The sequence below is a fragment of the Oncorhynchus keta genome, chromosome 14 (assembly GCF_023373465.1).
Source record: "Oncorhynchus keta strain PuntledgeMale-10-30-2019 chromosome 14, Oket_V2, whole genome shotgun sequence".
NCBI classification, from domain to species: domain Eukaryota; kingdom Metazoa; phylum Chordata; class Actinopteri; order Salmoniformes; family Salmonidae; genus Oncorhynchus; species Oncorhynchus keta.
Genome location: NC_068434.1, coordinates 68,419,778 through 68,444,139, shown reverse-complemented (window position 1 = coordinate 68,444,139; position 24,362 = coordinate 68,419,778). Strand labels below are relative to the sequence as shown.

Genomic DNA, 24,362 nt, shown 5'->3' with positions numbered 1-24,362 from the left:
CACTGTATATACCATAGACTTCCAATCATTGCGCTAACGCTAGTTAGTATAGGCTCTCGAAACTATCCCTAACTTCCTTCATACTGGATGCAGAGACGTAAACATTTTATCCATAAGTTCATCTTACTCTGGGGCAGTAGATAAAGGTCTTATTGCCAAAATCCCAAAGTGTCCCTTTAATATTCAGAACTAGTCTAATATTAAACAATTCTCTCTATGGGCATTTTTTCTTTGAAGATGAGAACTCACCGAGCCAACCCCATAGCCTAAACACAATTGCTGGGGAGATTTGAACTCCTAACCTGGAGATCCTCAAGGCCTTAGTTCCATAGTGTGGGGATAAAAAGTAAACCCCACCCTCCCCCATGGCGATGACTGTCAGTCCAAATGGCGTATATTTGGCCTAATTGCCGTGTTCTGGAGTCCAGCGTTAGGACTGGGAGCTGTAAATCTATCAGTGTTATGGGGGCAATGTTTTCTCCAGATGTAGACGAAAGATTTCATCCCTTTGTAATTAAGCAGTGCAGCCCAGGGTGTCATATGGTTTTTATTGGGGCACTCTGGGAAAAATAATTTCGCACCTTGTTTTCTCATCATGCCCTTTATTCTTGTATAAAAGGAAGGATAGAGAGAGGAGATTTTTAAGAAGGGAAGGAAGGAAAATAAAATCTGTTTGAATTCCTATATGGAAATGACTGGGTATTGATTTAGGAGACTGAGTTAGGAGGGGAGGGTGCAGCACAGGGTGCAATCAGAGACTTTCTCAAACAGAAAACAGTAAGAGGAAATAAAAAGATTCAATTAGAATACAGAGAATTTTCCCAAATGTTATCGTTTCCTCCTGGTGTCTCTGTTTCCACCTGTGCTCTACTTTAAACTCATTAAAGGAATGAGAGAGAGGGGGGGGGTGCACAGTTACGGGTTAGGGACAAGAATGCTGTTAAACTTCTCAAGGACAGCGCTTGTTTATAGCCTTCACATTCCCTCATAACAAACTGATGCCTGGAATAAAGGACACTGTAGAAACGATTGTCCCTCACTCCGTATAAGCCCCACCCACTTGCCATCATCATCAGTCACCCCTCACCTCACCCTTTTTCGTTTATGTGGCAAACTTAGGGGTCAAACCTTCTGAGGTGAGTTTTTCTTTTACTAGTCACAGCTGGTGAAAGTGCGATAGAGAGGGATTGGACCTTTGTTCAAAATAAGCGGTTTCACACATTTGTGTTTTATAAAGCACTTTTCAATCTCTGGGTGATTTACTGTCCTGTTGGAGGGCCTCTCTCTCTGTGTTCCCTGTGAGCACAGATCAGAAATACAGACAGCAGAGGAAGTCTTCACCACAGCCTCTCAGCTCCTCTCCTCTCAGCTCCTCTCAGCTCCTCTCAGCTCCTCTCAGCTCCTCTCCTCTCAGCTCCTCTCCTCTCAGCTCCTCTCAGCTCCTCTCAGCTCCTCTCCTCTCAGCTCCTCTCCTCTCAGCTCCTCTCCTCTCAGCCCCTCTCCTCTCAGCTCCTCTCCTCTCAGCTCCTCTCCTCTCAGCTCCTCTCAGCTCCTCTCAGCTCCTCTCAGCTCCTCCTCTCAGCTCCTCTCAGCTCCTCTCCTCTCAGCTCCTCTCAGCTCCTCTCCTCTCAGCTCCCTCCCAGATCCCAGGACCGCTTCCAAATCACTGAGAACTATTCCTCATCTCCTTCCTCACCAGTCACCGTGCCAGGCCCACAAACCCCACTTTATAACGCCACCACATTCAATCAACACCAGACCTAAAATTAGGGCCCGCTGAATGATTCAAACGTGGATCCTTCTTTCAAATGGCCTATCTCTGTCACTACTTAGGAATGTCCTTAATTTATGCTTGTACGGTTGGAATGGTCTTGTTGGAGTAATTAGAACCATAAGGACTCTGTGCTACTGTATAAACGGGTTCTCTTGGAGCCAGTACGTTTACGTGCCATGAGAGTCGATTGCTAAATCTGGTTTGCAAATTATTATTCAAAATCATCAATATATTAATTTAAGCAACTGAACGGAGAGTCTAGTTTAATGAGTTATGTGAACCAGGCTTTATTAAATATTTGTTGATGTTGCACGGGAGAGTAGCGTATATTAGTTCTTGCAGTGGCGTGTCCCAATGGGCCCAGATCTCCATGAACACAATCCCTGCTTTTGTTCTCTCCACTGTTCCTCTGATGCACCTCCGGTGTCTCCAGACTGCTCTTCCCAACATCATTTCACAGATGAGTTATGAGAGCACCGGTCTGTGTTGGAGATGATTCCCTCCATATTGCCAGCTAATATCCCCCTCCTTTAAGTCAGGATCCAGTTACTGGCCTCCACGGTCCCTGCAGGAACGGCCTTTGTTCCTGAATGGCTGGGAACAGGAACCTCTCTCTCTACATTAGATGTTTTTCCTTCTTTATGAAAAATAAATGTAGCTCCTTTTTATTCTTCTTAGACAAATCTGACAGGATTTCTTCTCAGTTCTTCCATTTCATAGTGCTGTAGTAGGCACCTTTGAACTTTAGAAAATATGAAATGTCAAAATGACTGGGGATTATGGGATCAAAACAGAATATCAAATTGAATAAAGTCGGGATTCTAGGAGTGACGAGACAAATTATTACAAATCCCTCAGTACATGAAACAACCCTCCAAAAACCTGATCGTTCTCAGAACCTGCTGTCTGTACAGTGATTTCCTGCCGAAGAGTGGGTTTTAACACACCTCGTCTCTTTCACTCCAAATGGGGCTTATCATTCAATTTTCCTCAATTTCCGGCTATTTCTGGCCTCATTTCAGTTTGCTCTATCATGGTGGACTCACTGACACAGAACAGGTTGGAACAATTTGTGACATCCCTCTAGAATCACTTTTGATCATTGGCATTCTTTGATTGGTCATTTTATGTGTGTTGGTAGAGTGGACTGTAACACCATTAGCTGATATGATATATACTGTAGGCTGCATGGCCTCAGAGGCCACTTATATACACAGCATATTACACATGTAGAGTAAATAACAATGGAAATATGGCGTGTCTGAGTTTTGAAGTTCATTTGAAGGACATACCAGTAAATTCGAAGGATAGATTACTGTAGATTACTACCTGTAAATCGTGCCGTTTGGTGTGAGAGCCGCCCTGCCCGTACATCTGGAGAGGTGTTTAGTGCCTTTCAAAGAAGAGTCCCAGCAACAGAGTATTCCCCGTATTCAACTCAACTTTGAAATCATTAAACATGATGAAGACATCTCCACAAAGTCAGGGGTTTATACACGAAAATCAAACGCCATCTGCCATCTCTGATCAGAGGCAACAGCCTTCAGGCCGGGGTTACGAAGGCACAACAGGAAAAGCCATTAACTGCCAATCACTGTATCGATCGACAAGCCAGTCCACCACTACCATCACCCCCCCCACACACACACACACTCACTGACTCACACATATAAGCACTTACTGTATACAAACACACACTCAGTCACATAACAAACTTCCCTCATACTGCCTGGTCTGAAATGTGGAGGTTAGGCTACTCATCAGAGGAAAGTACACTCCTTTCCCCGCCTCTCTCTCCTCTCTCTTGCTCTCTGTCTAAGCGTTACCCGTTGAATGATCTAAAGATCATCTAGCTGCTACCTTCCACGTAAGAAGAAGGTTGTCTCTTTACCTTGGCTCTGTTGTTTATGTTGTCTGAAGAACAGGCACGCTGCTTAAGATATTTTCAATTTAAAACACAACCCTGCGTTCTCTCTATCTAAAAATCACCCCAAATGAACTCTGCCACCATGTGAGCGCCGACACTCCACCACTCATCCGTTTCCCTCAACATTTTTGGAGCCCGACATCAGATAAAAAGGGAAAACTAATAGTCTGCCAAGGACAAAAGAGGGAAAAAAGGGGGGATTGATTTTTTGCCTCCATTTCCAATGGTGTCGTTAGGACTAAGGGTCATTAGAAGAATATTTACCTACTTCCCAGCTTAATAGAGATGCTGTGTATCAGGGAGTGATCGGGAGCAGAGGTCAGGGCTGGGGGGAGCAATTAAAGTGTATGGATCCAGGAACCCAGGGCCCGTCCCATTGTGTGTGCTGCAGGCACCAACTGATAGGTGAGCTGATAGTACGGGAAAGGCAATGCATATTGAACATGGCTTTATAAATGTATTGAGCCAAATGAACTGGAGCTGCACTAAGGAGAGATGCATGCACACACTATCTTTAATAGGAGTTCACATAATGCACTCATTTCGTGTTTTGCACTGTTATCATTACCTTTTGCTTACCTACGTCAGTCCTCTTAAGATTTCAAAGTAGCCCGAATATCTAATGTTCTTTCTTATTTATTTCCTCGTATCTCTTTCTCGCTCCCATTTGAGTGGTCTTCCCTCTGGCCACACAATAGCCAGATCCAGGGCAGGCATCAGGCATGATGAATGTGGCCTGGGGCCTATGCCCTCGCTCTTCCTCTGTGGTGGCCTCATCGACACATCAGCCTGGGAGGGAGAGCGAGAGAGAGAGGGAGGGAGGGAGAGAGGAGGGAGGGAGGGGAGAGAGGGAGGGGGAGGGAGGGAGGAGGGAGGGAGGGAGGGAGGGAGGGAGGGGGAGGGAGGGAGGGAGGGAGGGAGGGCAAGATACAAACCAGACTAGCCATTTTCCTCGTCCTGGTCATAAATATTTGTGCGGCTGATTTATAAACAACGGAGCAAGAGACAAGATCAAAGTGAACTGTAACGGTTATATAAAACCAGGGCTTTTCACGACACTGCCCTACAACACACCATGCTTATACCTATTAAAGACAAAGCCATATATCACACGCCTTATTGGCAAGACTATTGAGTGGCCCCGTGCAGTTTAAAGCTTGGTGTTGCCCCTGCTATGACTCTAGGTCTCACAGCGCTAGACTGCGAGCTGCTCACACTGCTAAAAGGCTATAGGTATGTGCTATTGCTAGCACTCTCCTGCACTCAGCCTGTAAACTCTGTCTGAGTTCAGTGGGACGTTTGATATTTTGTAAATGTCTGTAGCCAGTAAATGATATGCTGCCGTGCAATACAGCAGTTTAACAAGAGGAGTCAGTGTGTCCTACAGAAGAGGGGAGTAGACAGCTGCACAGGCTGGTTCAGGCAGCCAGCCGGTCAGCCAACACAAAGGCCATGCCATCTCCAGAAGAGGGAGGATGGGTGGGGGGAAAGGGGAGGGGGTTCAGGGTCAGCTCGTCGTGGGACAGCTTTATGGGTCCAAGCCTAGTCGGAGATAGAGAGAGAGACTGAGATCCGCAGTATGATACACAGCAACACCCCCTAGACCCACTGGCCAGGGAGCAGAGTGGAGTGGGGCAGTCATTCCACACCTACATACAGTGTTTACCTCCCTGGCCCTGGTCTGACTCAGTCCCCCTGGGAGTGAGGGTGTGTGGGGGTATGAGAGGAGGGGCACTGCTCTCTCTCTCTGCTGACCCCGGCCCTCTCCCAGATTAATAACAGCAGAGACTGGCAGATGCAGGGAGGGCCGTGAGGACGCCTGCTAGTTGACCTCTGTGGGAGGGAGAGCAGGGTGGGTAATGGGAGAGAAAGAAAGTGTTTCTCAACAGAGATTCCCCCCTTTGTCCTAAAAATAGCTGAATAAACAGGGGATCCATCACCAGGACATGTGCCCAGGCAGCCAGGCAGGGTGACAGTGGTGGTGATGGGGCTAGGCTTCATGCTAAACAGCCTGTCTGTCTGAGGACATCTGGTCCCCTGGCTCCCAGGAAACATGGTGACACTGCACACCTCACCTTATCCCTTAACACATAGCCAGCCTCTCTATTTTTGATTTAACTCATTCTTATTTACAGTGAGGGCCTACCGGGGAACAGTGGCTTAACTGCTTTGTTCATGGGCAGAACGACAGATTTTTACCTTGTCAGCTCAGGGATTCGATCCAGCAACTTTTCGCTCTAACCACTAGGCTACCTGCCACCCTCTATCGCTCTCTTTCTCTCTCATGTGTGAACACTCACTCACAGACAGAATAGCGCTGCCCATGTTCTTTACCCACTGGGCTTTGTCTGTGTATTATAGCAGCTACTATGACGTGAGAGGGTTTTTTACTGTATGTGTGTGTTTGGTTGTATAACTGTTTACTACCAACGGTTGAAACTGGAGGAACCAGTTATTTTAGTGGAAACCTCCAAGTGAGGACATGTTTGATAGGAAAACCACAGCAGCGCTGGTGTGGACATGGAAGACAGAGCCTGTGAGTGAATATTATATTATAGTTACGCCATGTATTTATGCAGAAGATTGAGGTTATTGCAGAGTCTGCCCAGGTAGGCCAGTGTTCTCTGTTCTGCATAGGGGTGTGTGAACAGTATGCGCGTGCGTGCGTGTGTGAGAGAGAGAGAATGGATAGCAGACAGCTTCTCCCCAGTGTGTCTGACTCCAGCATGGTGAGAGTTGAGTTCAAAGCTCTGCTGGAACATCACAGGGCTGAAGCTGAGTGAGGCTGAGTGAGGCAGAGTGAGTCAAAGTGAGTCAGACGAGCCAGCCCGTGGTCTGGGAAGGGTTACTGAATTATTACTGATGGTTTCAGGGTAACTGTCTGACCGCAGTTCTGGCGAATATTAATCATTTATTTGATTGTCTGCATGTGCTGATTAATCAATCTGAGATCTGCAGGATTAACTAGCCCATTATTCCTTTATAAGAACAGATAAGAGATAAGACTTTAAAATATCATGTTCCATTTATCATTTATTTTTAGTCCCCTGCTGATGAGGGAGAAATAAAAACTGAGGTGAGATTGGGCAGCACAGCAACAGAGGGGAAGTGCTGGGGGAAGAGGGGAAGGGGAAAGAGAGAGGGAAAGGGAGAAAGGGAGAGGGCAATGGAGAATAAAAGGGGATTTTAGATCTAACCAGAAGAGGAAAAACGTCAGATTTAACTTCGGCAGAAACATACTGTAGAGACCTCATGGAGGCATAGACCAATAGATAGGATTTCATGAAAAGAGCCAGTGAGAGGCGGGAGAGAGAGAGAAAGGGAGGAGAAACAACGGGACCAGGAAGTAGATGGGAAAGTGATTGCTCTCCACCTGGAGCAGACTGTCTGCCTGCCTGTGTGTCTGGGAAAAGGGCGGAGTGCTGTTGCAGTGGACTCTTGCCCTGCTCTCTCCTCTAGGCAGAATTCCTGGGTGCAGCCCCACCTACGCCATATCCATGCTATAAATTCTCAATCCGCCGACTGTTTGTGTTATGTCATGTAATTCCTTTGATTCCGACATACCTCTGTTTGTAAATACAAGAGGCACTCAAAGGGCTGTGGTTACTTTACAAGTATGGCGCCCCCGGCGCTTTGGTGGAGAATAGTGGGAGGGAGAGACAGAGAAAGGAATAGGGAGAGGTGGTTAGAAACTGTATCTACTTCCCATGGCTCCTCTGTCAGGCCCACTCCCTCCAGCCTCTGGTTGCACAGTCATGCAGTCAGTCAGGCAGAGAGGCAGGAAGACAGGCAGGCAGAGGCAACAGCACAGCAGAGAGGAACGGAGTAAAGCAGGAACAGAGCAGAAAGCTAAGAGGGAGGAGGAGTATGTCCTCACTCATGGCTGAACACGCCCCTTAATTATGCGCTTTTCAGCAGGTTTTATCTTTAACACTTTCCTCCCGGGGTTGAGATTAGTGCTCACCATGCTTGATTTACTGCACAATAACTGAACAAGAGGTTTACCTAATCAATAAACAGGAAGGGGAGAAAGTGGTGGCCTTTGAGGTATAGTTTGTGACTTTGTGCACCGCCTAGCTGTGCCTGCTCCTCTAGCGTCTCTTCTCGCCACAGTCACTGGAGTGGAAAACATGGGAGGTCAACAACAAGGGAGGTCACAAGTTGTCCTATAAAAAGTGGTTTAATGCGATCTTACAACCTACGTGAGGAATTTACATTAAAAGGGATACAAAGCTTTCCTGTGTGATGGGGAGCAGGAGGTTGCTGTGCCCTGTGTTAAATATCCCGAACATTTAATGGGCAGCTATCTCCAACGACCTCCGTGATGACACTGGGGCTAATGGCGTGAGCTCGCAGTGGTTATTTTGGGAAGCTCCGATGCCCAGCCAGGCCTGCAGAGGTCTTTCAGCACTGTTCTGGAAAAGCTTCTGCCAGCGTGACTAAAGCAGTAGGCTGCCTCCAATTAGACCGGGCTGTGTTGGGTTTTTGTGATGACCACCATATCTCAGCTGTAATTATGCTGCGCTGGGAATGATGAGGTTTTAGGTTATTGATCCTCCATTGATCACACTGATCAATGAGCACTTTGTTTGTCTTTTTATGGAAAGTGAGGTTCTGTTTTTTTTTCTATGTCTAATAAGCAGGCTGGGCAGAATGACCCTATAAAGCCAGAATGGCTTTTTGTGTTAGCAGGGCCCTGGTGTATTCGATGATATTATGGGATAGAGGGGTTAGACCTTCACAGAGCACCACTTTTCACCACAAGTGCACACACTCCCGTTGGGCATGGGTTAGAGGCTGCTGGGGGTCTTAGGAAGAACTCATTTCAAAATCATGTCTAGTTAGGGGGGGAAGAAAGGCATGCTTTTTTCATCAGATAGTATCTCTACTGAAAGAGAGCGGGACTCATTATATGAACATTGAATGAGTATCAGGTGATTAGGAAAAGAATGCTATTTTCTGAATGTATGTATTACCCCCTGAAGACGCATACAGGTGGTAATAACCCGTAGTGTTTCTAACACTATAGCACCCTATTTGAGGGTTGTATGCTTATCTTAGCTATTATTGGGTTCTATCTCAAAGTAGTTAGATAAAGTGCTAAAGAGTAAGTCTTGGACTGTGATGTGTAGAATAGGTGCAGGGTTGAAGTTCTATCGGCTTCATAGTAGATGTTGGCATGGACCAGTTGGTGGGTGTACGGAGCTGGTGGAAGAACTCTCTACAGTAGTTTCACTCCACCAACAGGGTACTTAACCTCCATACATAACATCACAGTCCAAGCCTTCCTCTTTACACTAGCACCTTATCTAACTGCTCCGCCCCCATTCATTCATTTGCATTTTAGTAAGGGGACCACTCAACAGCCTTTTTGCTCCTTTTGTCAGCTTGCTGCTGCTAATGAAAGATGTCCCCTTAAGATTGGGTTAAATATTGACTCTGGCTCAGTCCCATCATTGGTGTCTTAATTATCTCGCCAGTGTAGAGCAGTAGCTAGGGTAGGGCACTGAAGAGAGGCAGGCTAGGGCAAAGCGGAGCGAGCGAAACACTTCCCCTATAGAGGTTTCAAACCCACACTCCAACTACTTCATAGTGAATTTTATATAAAGAAGAACAGGAAAGTAATGGGAGAAAACACACAGCATTACACTCTCACTGCCTTCTTGCATAGCCCGAAGCAGCAACCAATTATGTGGTAATGAAATATTTACACAGCCAAACTGGGAATGCCAGAGGTGAAAGCTAGATAATACAAGCCTGGAGGAGATTGTATTCTGTATCGCTCCTCCCGTTACGTCAGCATCTCTCATCTCAGCCAGCCAGGCTGGGTGGAACAGGAGGAGAGAAACGAATGACACCACCAAGCCCAGAGGCTAAAGTATAGGGTCAGAGTTACAGCCCAGCCCTATGGACTCCTCTCCTCCTCTAGCTTTTCCCCTCTCCTCCTCTCCCCTGACAAGATACACTGGCTCATCTAGGGGCTTCATCTGGGTCATGGTAGCGAGAGGTTGGTAGAGAAAAGGAAGGGCAGCCATCTTGGTGACACTGTGACAGACAGTGTGGTGCTGATGAGAGGTCCAGTTTGACCCTAGGGGTGCAGCACTGGGTCTGGTGACACATCTGTCATCTGTCCCAGTCACAAAGGGGTCGCAGCGGATCTGAGCGGGGACAACTAGGATGTTTGTTGTCATAGACTAATGGCGTTTTGGTCATGTTCTGGCTCTGAGTTAAATTTTCACTGACTGTATTAATCATCCCAAGTGCCGTTTGTCTGTACCCCTCACCCCCAAGCCCCTACGGCTTCTCTGCTACAGTACCCCCCACTACCCCCACCCGCTCCCCATCCACCTAACAAGCAGCCTGTGGCCCACACCTCTAGCCAGTCCACAAGGCCATGCTGCAATTGTTTGGCTGGAAAGTGACAAATGGGGTACTGTGGTTGTCAGGGTCTCTGTCACCTGTGGGGTCGCTAGGCCAGGGCGTTCTCTACCTCTGCCTTTGTAACAGGCAAATTTCACACGATGAAACCAAGTACTCTCATGTACAGCCACAGTAAGTCCGTCATCTGTCTCATTTAGCACCCACACACGTCAGAAACCCTAGACATCCCTATTCAGCTAGTCAATGCATTGCCATTCAAGAGCACTAGTCCTAGCACAATGTGTTGTAATGCATTCCTCAGGGTCCCTGCTGACTTGCATGGAAGTCGCAGATATTTTTGAAGAATTTCATTTTATTTGTGGCTCTAGGCCTCTTTAGTGTAGCTTTTTAGCAGTGTGTTGGAAGTGCCTCTAAGGTTTGTAAAATAAACATTTGCCTCAAGCAGGGAGGAGAATATCATTGCAGAGACTATATCTAAACCCGTCCCTGTCCCCCAGCCCATGCTAACCATGGCTGGGCTTTAAGCCTTGCCTACAGGCCAAGTGCTAGCTGGGAGGCTGAGTGGTCTGGGTACATCCTGCTGTCAGAATCCTACAGGGTGCTGTCAGCAGGGTTTGTTTGGAAAGGGGGCAGATAATGTAAGGGAGGAGGGGGGTTCTGGGTTGTGGCTGCCAAGTGCAGGTGTCGATTTTCCACAGACCTGCTTGTTCTCTCTCCCTCCCTTGAAAACGTCCATGTGGCCTGACCTGCATTTGGCTCATAGGAGGTGGCTGGTGAGACAATATCTCATCACTGGCTAGAACAGGCATATACCAGAACACCACTCCACACCACCCCAGCCTAGACTACTGTACTAGGCCTCAGCTCTGACCAGCTGGCTCACTTACCAGACTATCCCAGACACACCAACCAGACTATTGTTTTCCCTCATCCTGAAAGCCCTTATTTCTCATTAGGATAGATATGACATGTGTTAGTAAACCCTTGATGCCTCCTGAAGTCTTATCTTTATTCAAAGAGAAGACGAGACAATGCATGTGCCTTTGAAATGCATGTGAACGTCTCTATTGCCTGGGTTTGATGGAGTCTGTCTCCTGTTTGGAGCTGGAATGAGAACCAGAGAAACACATTCTTCCCCAGTCAGTCCTGTCCTAATAATTACCATCACCACTGTCCAAAATGGAGGGTTGTTTTGTTGACTAGGCAGTGGGAGGCAGTGGGTTGCTGGGAAGAGCAGCACAAGGGCAGGTCCAGAGTTGCCCTCCCGATGTTCCAGATGGCATGGAGCCAGTGCAGATGTCATTGAGTGGTTGGAACAGCTGTTTGCTTCGTGCCCCCGTGGTGTAACACAGCTGTCGCCTCCTGCAGGCAGAGTTATTGTACTGCAGCGTCGGCTCTGTTCTCTGCTCGGCTCGCCCAGGCTAGCATTCATAAAAGCACCAGGAGGCTAAACTGTTAATTAGATGCTCAGAGAGAAGGGCGACGGCTCGCTATTAATTTGCCATACTTTTCCCCCCGTATTATTCCGGTGCTTGACATCATTTCCTGCCCGTCTCAGAATCATTTGCAGTGTGTCGCAAAAGTAGGGGCCCGTCTCATTAAGAGGGGGGAAATGTGTTTATCTGGCTGATATTAGAAGTGCACATTATGTATGTATGGCCATGCTTATCCAAATATTGTTAATGAGAGGTGCCGGCGTGGGGCTCCAGTGGGCATAGGCCCAGGCTCGTTATCACCGTGCTGGGCATTGATCTCTCCCCACTCAGCCTCCTCCTTCTCTCTTAGAGCAGAGTGACTCACTCATGAATTATATGAACACATTGATTAGCTGATTGAGAGCCATTGTTTCGAGCCCAGGGTCAATATTGAAGAAGGGATTACCCAACTCTTGTTTTCGCCCTGTGTATGTGAGAATGTATTATTCGGCTGCTTGTCACTACACCCCACCCCCCCCTCCTCGCTCCCCAGCCACACAAAGAGACATGCTACCACAGCATACACAATCAACATGGGCCAAATGACTGGCTGCATTGATTGCCTTCCCTCTGCAATTATGTTCCCATTGTTTACTTCCCAGTGTCATGCTTATTCAAAATAATTCAACAATTATTGCTTTATTTAATGTTAAAGTTAGGCTGAGTGGCTGCCTGAGGCCGAGGCCCAGCCAGCAGCAGTATTCTATTAAGGCACTGTGCTCCAAGCGGCCTGTGTTTACCTATTGCCCAGCCTGTAGAGAGCTACTGTCATCCATCTTTACCTCACTGCCCTCCCCGATGACAAAGAGGCCTCCGCTCTCTCTTAAACAAATATGCAGCCTATTGTTTATTCATTTGTAGCAGTTGATCATCGCCCCACTGGCTGTAGGGAGAGTCACTAATTGTCTGTTGTGCTTTTAGACAAAGGGGGAGAGCCCAGGGTTGGGCAGAGAGGGATTAGGGAGAGAGAGGGGAAGGGGAGGTGGACAGGAAGCAGTAGGTATGCAGTTTGGGGCGGATACATGCAGTCCCCCCAGCCACAGCACAATGTCTGGGCATGTCGCCGCTCGCATCGGCTAATTCGAACCAGCCGCTGAACTTGGCACCCGCAGCGGCTTCTGTGGTCGTGGCTGCTGTTCCTGCTGCTGCCGGCGGAGTGGGAATCACAGGCAAAGCTGCAAGCACTCAGACTCCAGCCGCTCTCCCTATCTTCTCTCTGCTAAACAGCCTACCTTCCTTCCAGGGGAATCCCAGAGCCCATCTTTACAAGACCCTAGCCTCCTGTACACCATACAACCCACCAAGTCACACACACACACACACACACACACACACACACACACACACACACACACACACACACACACACACACACACACACACACACACACACACACACACACACACACACACACAACCCTAGGGGTACCTGTGCCAGCACACGGCTCAGTCACTCACACACTGAGATATTAGACAGGAGTGGTGTTTTATTCTACACCCGGCCCAGAGTGGGTTTTTCAGACCATCTTCTTTGTGTCTTTTCACAGTGAAATACAATGACCTCATTGGATATAATTGCTGCCATGACATCAGTGTGTGTGAATAACATAGGTGCTACTTGACATTATTCATCAACATGCCTTGTGCCTGGAACCAGCTCATCATTTTGCCCCTCGGTCAATGGAGAAACCATGGCGCTATGATATCACCGTATATGGTATCCTCATTGATGTGGTAAAGAGTGTGGATCAGGTTTAAATGGCAGCACACTGTGGCCTGTAGGTTCTGTGTCCACTCCCTGTCTCTGTCCCATGTTCACCTCCTGTCACCAGCGCTCACACACACACAAACACACTCGCTGCCGCCCGGAAAGCGTCCAGCTTTACCTTTAAGTGCTGAGAATCACTGGGATAATTACAAAGCAATACACAGCCAGACACTCACTGGCTCGTTCACACAGGGAATTTGGCAGCTCTCGCTGAATTGATAGCCATTTAGCCCGTGGATAGTCATCTGTTTTAATGCATTAATTTTATATTAACAGCACTGCCAAATGTAATGGTGGAAATTGGGGTATGATCATAATGGAGAGTGAGTGCGTGCCTGTCTCTCTATGTGTGTGTGTGCATGTGTGTGTGTGTGTGTGTGTGTGTGTGTGTGTGTGTGTGCGTGCCTGTGTGTGTGTGTGTGTGCATGTGTGTGTGTGTGTGTGTGTGTGTGTGTGTGTGTGTGTGTGTGTGTGTGTGTGTGTGTTGTGTGTGTGTGTGTGTGTGTGTGTGTGTGTGGTGTGTGTGTGTGTGTGTGCACGCGCCTTAATTTCCACGTGTGTGTTTATGTGTGTGCATGTATTATACTGCTCCATTGGGGGCCATTCTGTGGAATTACCGGCTTGTGTTGGCACTCTAGCTGCCTTCCATCCTTCCAGTAATACCCATGTCCATGTCACGTTGGCTCTCCTCTCTTCTCCTCTCCCAGCTACTGTTTTGGTTAAAGGTGTATTTTTACATCCCATTGAAGTGGATGGAAATGCAGGTGTATGCAGCACTCTGGGTGGGTGTTGTAACTGATCTGTCCTTATATTGCCCACTGAGAGGCCAGGGTGCAGTGTTAAGTTGCCAGAGAGATGATGTGTTGGCGCCCACACCGCCCCAGTCCCTCTCTACCTGTATGAGCACAGAGCCCTGCTTCAACCTCCACAGAGAGAGGAGGTAGAGTACAGAGGCCTGGCTACAGAACAGAACAGCACACACATTCTGCCTCCCTCGCCCCATCCTTCTCCAGCACTCCATGCTCCCATTCTCTTATCCATGCTCGGCTAAAACTCCTGTTTCCTGTACGGCTGTCGTAAATTCACAGCCAATTAAATGGAACTGAAGAGAAGTTGAAGCCATGCGGCCTGTTGAGGAGGGGCCGACAGCCGTTCTCCAGCCTCCAGCCTCCAGCCTCCACCCAACTCTGTAGCTCAGCTCCTCTCAGGGCCTCAGTGGGGTGCTTGGTGCTCTGGGGCCCCTGTGCAGGGCAGCCCAGGCAACCTCGTCTCCTTTGGAACGGCCAGGCCAGCTCCTCCCAGCTCTCTCTCCCAACATGACTTTTTAATTAAACCGCTGAATTCCTGCACTCCAGTTGGAGGTGATTTATCAGCTAGGGGCTTCATTGCAGGATCATAGGAAACAGACACAGGCCCAGTCTAATGCATTACTGTGTTTCATATCCAATGTTTGTGTGTACGTGTGTGTGTGCTCCTAGATAGCATCACTAGACTCTCTCACATCTATAATGTTGATGGAATCCTGTGTGTTTGTGAGCGTGCGCATGCATGGGGTGTATCAGAGAGCCCCTGTCCCCATGGGTAGTGTTTAATCCCGTTTCTCATATAGAGCTCCCAGCCTACAACTGGTCAGATGGAACGGTCCGGGGAGGGGGGTGCACTGCTGTGTTGGCCCTGTACTGACAGGCCCCATATCTCTAACAACAGTCCTCCACCACCTCCACTCTCTGTTTGGTACGGCCGGTGCTGAGTATGTGTGGTTGTTAACACACTTACAGGTGTCTGTGGTCTGTAAGAGGTGGTGATACAGAGGGGATGAGGTCTGGTTTGGTCTGAGTCGGGCCCTGCCTACAGCCCAGTCAGTTTTGAGGTGATATACGGCCTGTTCTAGGCCAGGCAGTCTCAGGTTCACTCCTGCATAAATCCTGTCCTTTTTATGGGAAGCTGTAAAACTCCCAGAATTTTTTTTCTACCTCCTAAAACTAACTTTGAAGTTTAGGTCAGGTGTCGTCTGTTTTTTTTTGTGTGAACTCACTGTCTCCTTGTAGATTTTTGCAGCCTTGAGTCATAATGCAGTCCCTCTCGCTCCATTTTGTTTGTTCGACATCTGCTATGCCTAAAAACCGTGTGCCATTTCTCAGCTCAGCAATCACACAATGGATTTGGTGTTATCTATGAGTAAATCTGTCTGTCAAGCTTTCTCTGTACCTGAGCTCTGATGCAATATGTGTGGACGGAAGAGAAAGGGGGGGAAGAGGAGGAGAAAGGGGGGATACAGCTCGCACCAGCAGAATATCCAGCAGCACCTATTCAATGACATCATGGAGGGCTTCAAACGAGGCGAGGAGGGAGAGCACAGAGAGAGAGACAGACCCTTTTACAATCACCTAATATCTCTATTACACTGAGCTGTGGGGCTTGCAAAAAATAAAAACTCCCTTCCTTTTCCTGGAAGCAGTGTCCTAATGTACGTTTAGGTGTAGAAGTGAGATATATAAAACCAGGGAGAATGGAATACAATTGCCCAGAAAAGCCCATAGCGATATTACGATATTACCAGAAAATTAAACATTAGAAGAAAATATGGGAGCATTTCTGGGAACATAATATTGTTATGATTTTTTTCTCAGCCCAGGCTGTCAACACCTGATTCAGATGTAATGTGGTTAAAAATGTAATGTTTCCATTTCTTTTGCATTTCCCAGCCATCTAAACATGTTGCCTCACTGCAGGGCAAGCCGGTTCAGGCTCCTCTTAATTAATCAATTTGTTTTTCCCAACCTTTGTCTGAATGTGGGGGTGGCCTGTACGGGAGATTAAGAGAGTCGTGGTGGGTGGCAGATACAGGATGTATACAGGATAACAGCCATTTTCTCCTCTCTCACCAAGAAGCCACACATTCAAAATGAAAACCCGTTTCAAATAAAACCATACGGAAAACGTAGCAATCTTTCTTATAATCTGCTTGTGCTTGTGTTGTGAATTAAAGTCATTTTTTATAGCATTTTCAGTTTTCACATGATATGACAAATTGCAGTAGCAATTGTCTTGGTTAGGATTAATAATTACCTATCAAATGCATGTAATAGTATCTCCTCCTCTAAGCTCCAATTGCCTTATTTTCATTGCCTATACACGCAAGGCTGTCAAAGCCATGCATGGAAAACCCCATGCCATTGTTACAATTTTTACATGTATTTCTTTTCCTGGCAGTTTTTAATGGAGCATTAATGATGTTTATTTGGATTCATTATCTGATCTAGTCCCCATCTGGCAGTGAAGTGGTTGTTGTTTTCAGTCCTTTCACCCACTCAGCCACTGAATCTCACAAGAGACTAGGCCATGAAGATTAGAATAGAAAAAAACCCATCTTGTGATGATTGACATTGATTGCAGCCCCAGAAATCCACAGCTAGACTCCAGAGTGGGCCGTATGAACAGAACATGACATGAGATGCAGTGAGAACAGTGGCCATACTGAGTCTGGCCTTTCCATTGTAAACATGAAATGATCAGGACCCTGTTTTATAGGATAATTATCAATACTTCTACCGATCCCCTCGTCAGGGTCATATTGTGTTGGCATTGTAGGGGGTAATTAGTGTGTGGGTCCGTGGTGTAGTGGGGTGTGGTGTTGGGAGAGATGGTGTCACTGTGGGGTGTGGGGCATGTTTTGTGGCATTATAGGGTGTGTGTTGGGTGTGGGGTACGGTGGAGGTGGAGTGTCAGTGTGGGGCACTTAGAGGAAATGATGGGGTTGATAGGTCTATACTGTTGAGTCTCTGTCCCCTGAAGGTCACTACCCTGTTGAGGAATGTTCTAGCTCGTTTCAGAATGTGCCTCCCCCCACCCCCCCTCTCTCGCTGCGTTCCCTCTCTCTCCCTGGTGCTTGCTGTGATAGGGAGGATTTGACTGGCCCTGATCAATATTTAGCATCCCATGCATGAAACAGGCAGATGTTTGGAGTTTCCTTCTCAGAGACGGGAGGCTTCTCTTGAGTGAAAGGGATCAATGCTCCCTTTCGTCTGCCAGGGCTGTGGTCCTGTGGTCCTCTGAGGGGTGTGTGATGTGTGCCTCCGCGCCTGGGCCCCTGAGACCAGCCCGGCTCCCACCCCTCTCTTCTCCTGTCCTGTTAGTCCACAGACAGATACAGCCAGACACAGAGAGAGATACAGGGCTCAGTCCAAACAGAACAGTGTGGAAGAGGGCTGGGTGGTAAACAACAGGGCCGTGATTGGTAATTGATTTGTTCATTTGCGAACTGTGTGAGTGAAAGTGAGTCAGTGGTGCCTGGCTAGTTGTCTGCCGTCAGTTAAAAGCCCTTTCTCTCCCTCTCTCTCTCCCTCTCTCCCTCTCCCTCTCCCTCTCTCTCTCCCTCTCTCCCTCTCCCTCTCTCTCTCTCTCTATCTCTCTCTCTCTTTCTCTCCCTCTCTCTCTATCTCTCTCTCTCTTTCTCTCCCTCTCTCTCTCTCGCTCTCCTCTCACAGCACCTGCAGCATCAGGAGAACGCGGTGGAGGGAGATGCCTGCTACTACCACTGTGTGCTGTGTAACTACTCAACCAAGGCCAAGCTCAACCTGGTCCAGCATGTGCGCTCCATGAAGCACCAGCGCAGCGAGAGCCTGAGGAAGCTCCAGCGCCTGCAGAAGGGCCTGCCTGAGGATGACGAGGAGCTCAGCGCCATCTTCACCATCCGCAAGTGTCCGTCTGCTGATACAGGTAAGACACAGAGGATTTACTCTCCACTATATTTTACAATGGGTTACAGACACACTCACCAGCTACTGGCTGTACCTGTAGCTGCTTCATAATACTTCACACAGGGACTAAAGAGGGCTTTATTTTATGTCCTCTGTGGTACAGATATGAGCAGCAGTGCTTATGTTAAATATCAAAGATAATTTGACTACTTTCATGGAACCAGCCACCTTTAGACAGTGACTGTGCTGCTGTTGCTGTTGTTATTTTTCCCTGCAAGGGAAATGTAATCAAAAACATTCTGATAGACCACTGCGTCACCCGGGAGGCCTAAGGCACTGCATCACAGTGCTCGCTGTGCCACTAGAGATCCTGGTTTGAGTCCAGGTTCTGTCGCAGCTGGCCGCGACCGGGAGACCCATGGTGCGGCGCACAATTGTCCCATCGTCGTCTGGGTTAGGGGAGGGTTTGGCCGGGAGGAATATCCTTGTCTCATCGCGCACTAGCGACTCCTGTGGCGGGACTGGCGCAGTGCACGCTGACCAGGTCGCTAGTTGTACGGTGTTTCCTCCAACACATTGGTGCGGCTGGTTTTCTGGTTGGATGCTGAGCTGTGTTAAGAAGCAGTGCGGCTTGGTTGGGTTGTGTTTTGGAGGAAGCATGGCTCTCGACCTTCGTCCCCCCCCAGCCCGTACGGGAGTTGTAGTGATGAGACAAGACAGTGACGACTAACAATTGGATACCACGAAATTGGGGTGAAAAAGGGGTAAAAAACATTTTAAAAACATACTGATAAACTGATTTTAAAAAGTAACAGTGGTTGAAATGCCGTATCGTATTCAAACAAGACAAACAGCTCCCAATACCACTGAGTCTGTGCTATGATATTGATATAAGCAGGTAAAATGGTGCACAATTTATTTTCTTTGGCACCTCAGATTCAACATACAGCGTGCTCTAGATAGTTTTACTTTTGCTCGCACAAAGAGCATATCTACCAGGAAAGCCACCTGCCCTCTGTAACTCCTCCCACACAGGTAGAAGGCAGGAAGTAGCTACTGTGCCTCCATTCTGTCAGGCACAAACCCTACACTCTACGTTTATTTATATATTTTAATAATAGGCTCAGTTCAGAATAGTGCATGTATTCAGAATGTATATTCACATCTTTTGTTCCTAGTCACAACTAAATGAACTGTAACTAATTATTTCTGAAAGCAGCCTTTTTTTCTATATATGCACAATTCAGTTGGATGCTTTCTGAGAAATAATACTAATAATTCTGATATCAGGCCGTGCCTGCAGTGAATGGAGACTACAGGGCCTTGCTGTTCAGCCAATAAAGACACATTCAGAGATGCCATCAGGCCAGAGGTAGGAGGAGCAAAGCAGCAATAACAGATACACCCACAGCAGCAGCAGTAAAAGGCACAAACAAAAGCCAGGATTGGTTGTTTGTTAGGGGCCGATTTAAAAAGGAGTGAGCTGCGGTCAATTAACACTGTGTCTTAGCACAGATTTGGTTTTCTAATCACTTTAACTTCTGCACCCTGACAAAGGGCCTCCATTGTGTGTACCCCCGCAGAGTGCCGTCATTGCCCTCCCTCACATTCACTCTGTGTGTTGTTATGTAAAAAAAAGTCTGGGCCTCTGAAAACGCTTTGTTCCAAGGAGGCAGGGATAATGAAGCCAGCGGCCGGGAAATTGCGCAAAAGGCAGTCACAGATCTGAGGCAAATCATTAGAGAACACATTTAGACGAGCAATTAAGGACAATTAAGCTTTCTGCTCACTGCACTCCAAATATGTTAATGACTACAGTACAGTGGACAAGTGAACATGTAAAAGCAAGAGGAAGCCCACTTAGGTTAAAAGGGTGAGGGGGGTTGGGGATTTTGTGTTAGAGGAAGGAGGGGAGCTGTGGTGTGGTTCACAAACAAGTCTCATTTTCTCTTTTTTAGCTTGAGGTTCTGTTTATTTATATATCTTCTTTCCTAACCTTCGATGTGCGTTAATGGATAACCCTGTTTGTAAGAAACTGAGTGAGGCTATAGCTGTAGGTTAGGTAATGGGCTCCTGCACGGGGGTGGTGTGGGCACACACACACACACACACACACACACACACACACACACACACACACACACACACACACACACACACACACACACACACACACACACACACACACACACACACACACACACACACACACACACACACACACACACTGTACACATACGCTGGGGGTGCTCTCTCCAGCCCCCTTCGGAGATACATCAAACTACAGCCTTCCAGACCACATTATCCCACAGTAAACACACGACAAACACTACACGATGGTGGATAAAAAAACGTTCTACTGTGTGATAATTGTTTAGGCCGCTAGTGGGGTTTAGTTCAAGGTGTGTACTTTGAAGATGACTTGATTGCTTTGCTGTCAGGTCCTTCAGTTGATTAATTTAATCACCTCATCTTTTCCCGAATGTAATTCAGCTACTTTTGACCTGAGAGGTTGAGAAACAGAACGGGAGGGTTGTTAGGAATTAGATCACTAGGTTTGGCTGATTGTAACACACTGATGAAAGGCAAGGGGAGTTCATTGGAAACGTATCACAAGGTCAAAGGGTGGAATTGCTCATGTGTACAGGGCGTTGTTTTATCAAGACATCCAGAGATCATTATGATCCGGTACTTTAACCGTAAGCATAGAGATCTCCTAATGTCTCTCCCAGGCCCTATCCTGTGTTAGTGACTCTGTTAGCGGCTATGCACCATGCTAAGGGCCGTTGTTGTCATGCTCCTGAACAGTCTGGCATCCTGGGACTTTAGAAAGCCAGCGGATCCTTTAATAGCCTGTGACTTGATGTTTACCAAATGGAGCTCTGCGAGGCTCAGCACTGAAGGCCTGATTGATTGTGCTATAGAGTCAGCCTCTGCTCGCTCCCACCTTACAGGCCAGCGGACACTCTCTGCCAGGAAAAGACTGGGCGCAGACCAAGAGCGTCTGGAACGGCTGCCACATCCCCTTTAAGAGCCAGGGCAAAGTTTTCCCTCTCTCCTCCGCCCCTTTTTTCCCCCTTTATATATAGTTTTTAAAGGTCCGTTAAATTAAATGAAGTGTGTAATAAAGAATGTCAGCCTTTTCTCGCTCTCCTACCCCCCACTCCCCTTCGAGCATCTTGATCGAATTACGCTGATAATGAACATACCTTTTCATCAGCGAGAATGAACTGTTGTGAATTCCTAGACTCCACCCCCCCTTCTGCCAAACTACCGCTTCACCTCCTAATGCCTTGTCCCAGCACCAGTGAATGACCCCCCACCCCACCCCACCCCTACCCCTTTAGAGCTGAACCATTCCCTCCTGGTGTAATATTTAATTTCCTCCCCGCTAGCTCTTTGGAGGCGCAGGACCCTTTCTTGTGGTCGAGGCACAGTTGCTAAAGTGGTGGAAGGTTCCCCTGCTTGTTAAAACAAAGCTGGCCCTGGATTTCTGGGTCAGCTAGGCAGTAATTCCCCTGACTGCTGCTGGGTTTGGAGCGCTGCTCTGTTGGTGTTAGGTGCTGGACTACTAGTCTCCACAGGAGCTAGCTAAGAACTAGGCTTCCCCCAATCAGCAGCCTCCAATGGACAGCCCTAGGAGCCCTGACCACTGTATCAAAGACCAGAGTGATGTCATAAAGGAAAAAGGACAGATGACAACACAAGAAGGCTTCTCTCTGCAAACAGATGCAGGCAGCACAGAAACTAGGACCGTGTTTGCAAGGTGTGTAATCACACATGCACTCACACAGAAAGCCTTGCTGGGTGAAAGGTCTGTGTTTTTAGGAAGCTGTGAGGTACGGGCGGCTGGGCAGGCGGAATCCGAAGGCCAGAGGTTTTTGGTGCCATGTCTCCCCTCTGTAGAGCGTCTAGGGAGAGTGCTGCTAAGGCGGCAGAGATGAATTTCCTGTCCAATTAGACCAACGCTGGGATAAAAGGCAGCCATTGTTTTAATTCCTGCCCCCGCTCTGAAAATGTGCTGCTTAAGCATGTTCCTCTGTGGCTCGGCCTCCATTTGTCTTCTTTAACCCTTTCTCTGGCTGGCCGGGGGGGAACAAAGAAGGCCTCAGAGGGACCCCAGCCACACCCACACCCAGCAACACAGCTGCCCTGCCCCTGTCCCTGGGTGGAGATGCCACAGAGCACAGCCCACTGCTGCCCTGTACTAACACACTGCACACAGCCCAGACACCGACACCTCACTGGATACACTGGCAGAGAGAGGGAGGGGAGAAGAGACGAGAGGAGAAACTCTTGTTCCAGGTATGTGTGTGTGGGTTTTTAGTGTGTGCATGGGGACTGATAGCTAGTGTGACACTCGGGCATTGGATGACACTATTTGTTTTGAGTGATGTTCACCAGGGCATATAACTCACTGACACATTGGGGTTTCTCATTTCATAACAGTTAATGGACTAAAGTTATTTTTTGAGCACTGAACAGAATAATAATAATAATAATATAATATAATATATATGCCATTTAGCAGACGCTTTTATCCAAAGCGACTTACAGTCATGTGTGCATACATTCTACGTATGGGTGGTCCCGGGAATCGAACCCACTACCCTGGCGTTACAAGCGCCATGCTCTACCAACTGAGCTACAGAAGGACCAGAATGAGATCATGCCTTTTAAAAAGGGCAAAGTTCTATGGTTACTGCATGGTGGGTGCCCTTCTGCCCGTGACTAGGGTCCTAGTGAAGGTGTGGTGGAGGGGAGCAGGCCCCAGATATGGAGGGAAGCAGTGTGAGTATGCGGTGTGTGTGTGTGCGGAGGAGGCTGAGAAGGAGAACAAACAGGGCTGACGGTGTGGATTAGCCCCTGCTGTAAATCTGCCTCAGTCACAGATGGCAGGCCCTTGATCACTGGTCTGTGACGGCTTGGCTCTCATCGCAGGAGGAAATCCCTGTCTGTGAGGTGGCTGGGAGGGTGGCTGGGGCCGGGGCCCGTCAGAGCAGCCTCCACTCATTGTCTCCAGTCTCTCAGGACACAGGGGCCTGCCTGGCCAGTCAGGGGTTTAGCAGCAGTCAGAGGGGGGGTATAGAGGGGTGACGGGTGGACTGGATAGTGACACTGCAGTAGCCATGGTAAAAACCCCACCAGCAGAGCTTGCTACTCAGGTCTCTAACCAGGAAGCGCAGTAACAAGAGCCTGGCCGGCACATCCCAGTGGGTGTGGCCTAGCGAGTGGGCAGAGAAGCATGCAGGCTGTTTGCATGGGCAAATGGAAATGAGGCCAAAGGATGCGTGGAATTACTGCATACTGGCGGAATCCAATTTGATTTCACTTAAAGGGGTGCGCTTCCAGGGTCACACACTTAATAGCAAGCCATGTCCTGACAACAGAGGCATCCCTCTTATCCCCACACGCCTCTCTCTCTCTTTCCGTCTCATACATAATTCTATGCTCCCAAAAAAGCTGGCAAAGAGCTTCATGCCTAAAAATAAGGTGCTAATAAGGCAAATGCAGGATCCTCACTCATCTTCTGGGGCCCCCAGCTCTCTGGCAGCCCTTACGGAGGCTCTTGCACAGCCGACAGGACATGTCAACAGTGGGCTTTCAATGGTGGGCTTTCAAACCATCCTCACCTAAACTGGGCTGGAACACCTCACGCTCATGCAGTTTAGAATCCAGGTCCTCTCCCTTCCTCTCACCCCCTGCCTGTCTATAGCCCCTGAGAGCTGCACATTAGCTGGGCTTGGAGCTTTACCTTCTCCAGCTCCCACAGTGTTTCTGAAGGAGTGGGTCCTGTGGCGGGGCTGTGAGAGCAGAAACCAGGGGAAAGCAGGGGTGAGCCTGGCCATGCTCCGATGGCGTTGTGGGGGCGGCATGCAGCACAGCTCCCTCCCACAGACAGGAGGAGCACAGGAGACGGACAGCAACCATCCCTGGAATGTCCTCCTTTTTCCATGCTTGTTAAAATGCTACGTAAACCTTCCCAGAAGCAGGATATTGTAGACCCTAACCACCAGCCACTTCTTCCACGCCATACTATGTCCAATCTGAAATGTACTTTGCTCTATGCTGTTTTAATAAAGGCTGTTATTGCGGTGATGCAGAGTGGAGATGAGATCTGGGTGAGGAGGGTTAGTAGGGTGAGGAGGGGCCCCTGTAGGGCCCGGGGCCCAGTGCCCAGTCTGGCTCCTGTCAGACGACTGGCCTCTAATCCAGGACCCAGAGGCACTGAGGGCAGAGGAAATTGTTTGCTGTCTGCAGAACGTGGCAGGAATTTCATAAATACATTACCTTTCATTTTAAAATAAATAAAAAAAATAGCCTTTTATTATTAAAA

At 48.1% G+C, this 24,362-nt stretch overlaps 1 protein-coding gene across 1 annotated transcript in view; it reads left to right on the top strand.

Annotated features, from left to right (window-relative positions):
• LOC118394168 (zinc finger homeobox protein 3-like) overlaps window positions 1-24,362 on the top strand; it is a 188,638-nt gene that overhangs the window by 84,136 nt on the left and 80,140 nt on the right. The window contains 1 exon segment of the mRNA XM_052462251.1: window positions 17,813-18,044. Within this exon segment, the coding sequence (XP_052318211.1) occupies window positions 17,813-18,044 (232 nt within the window).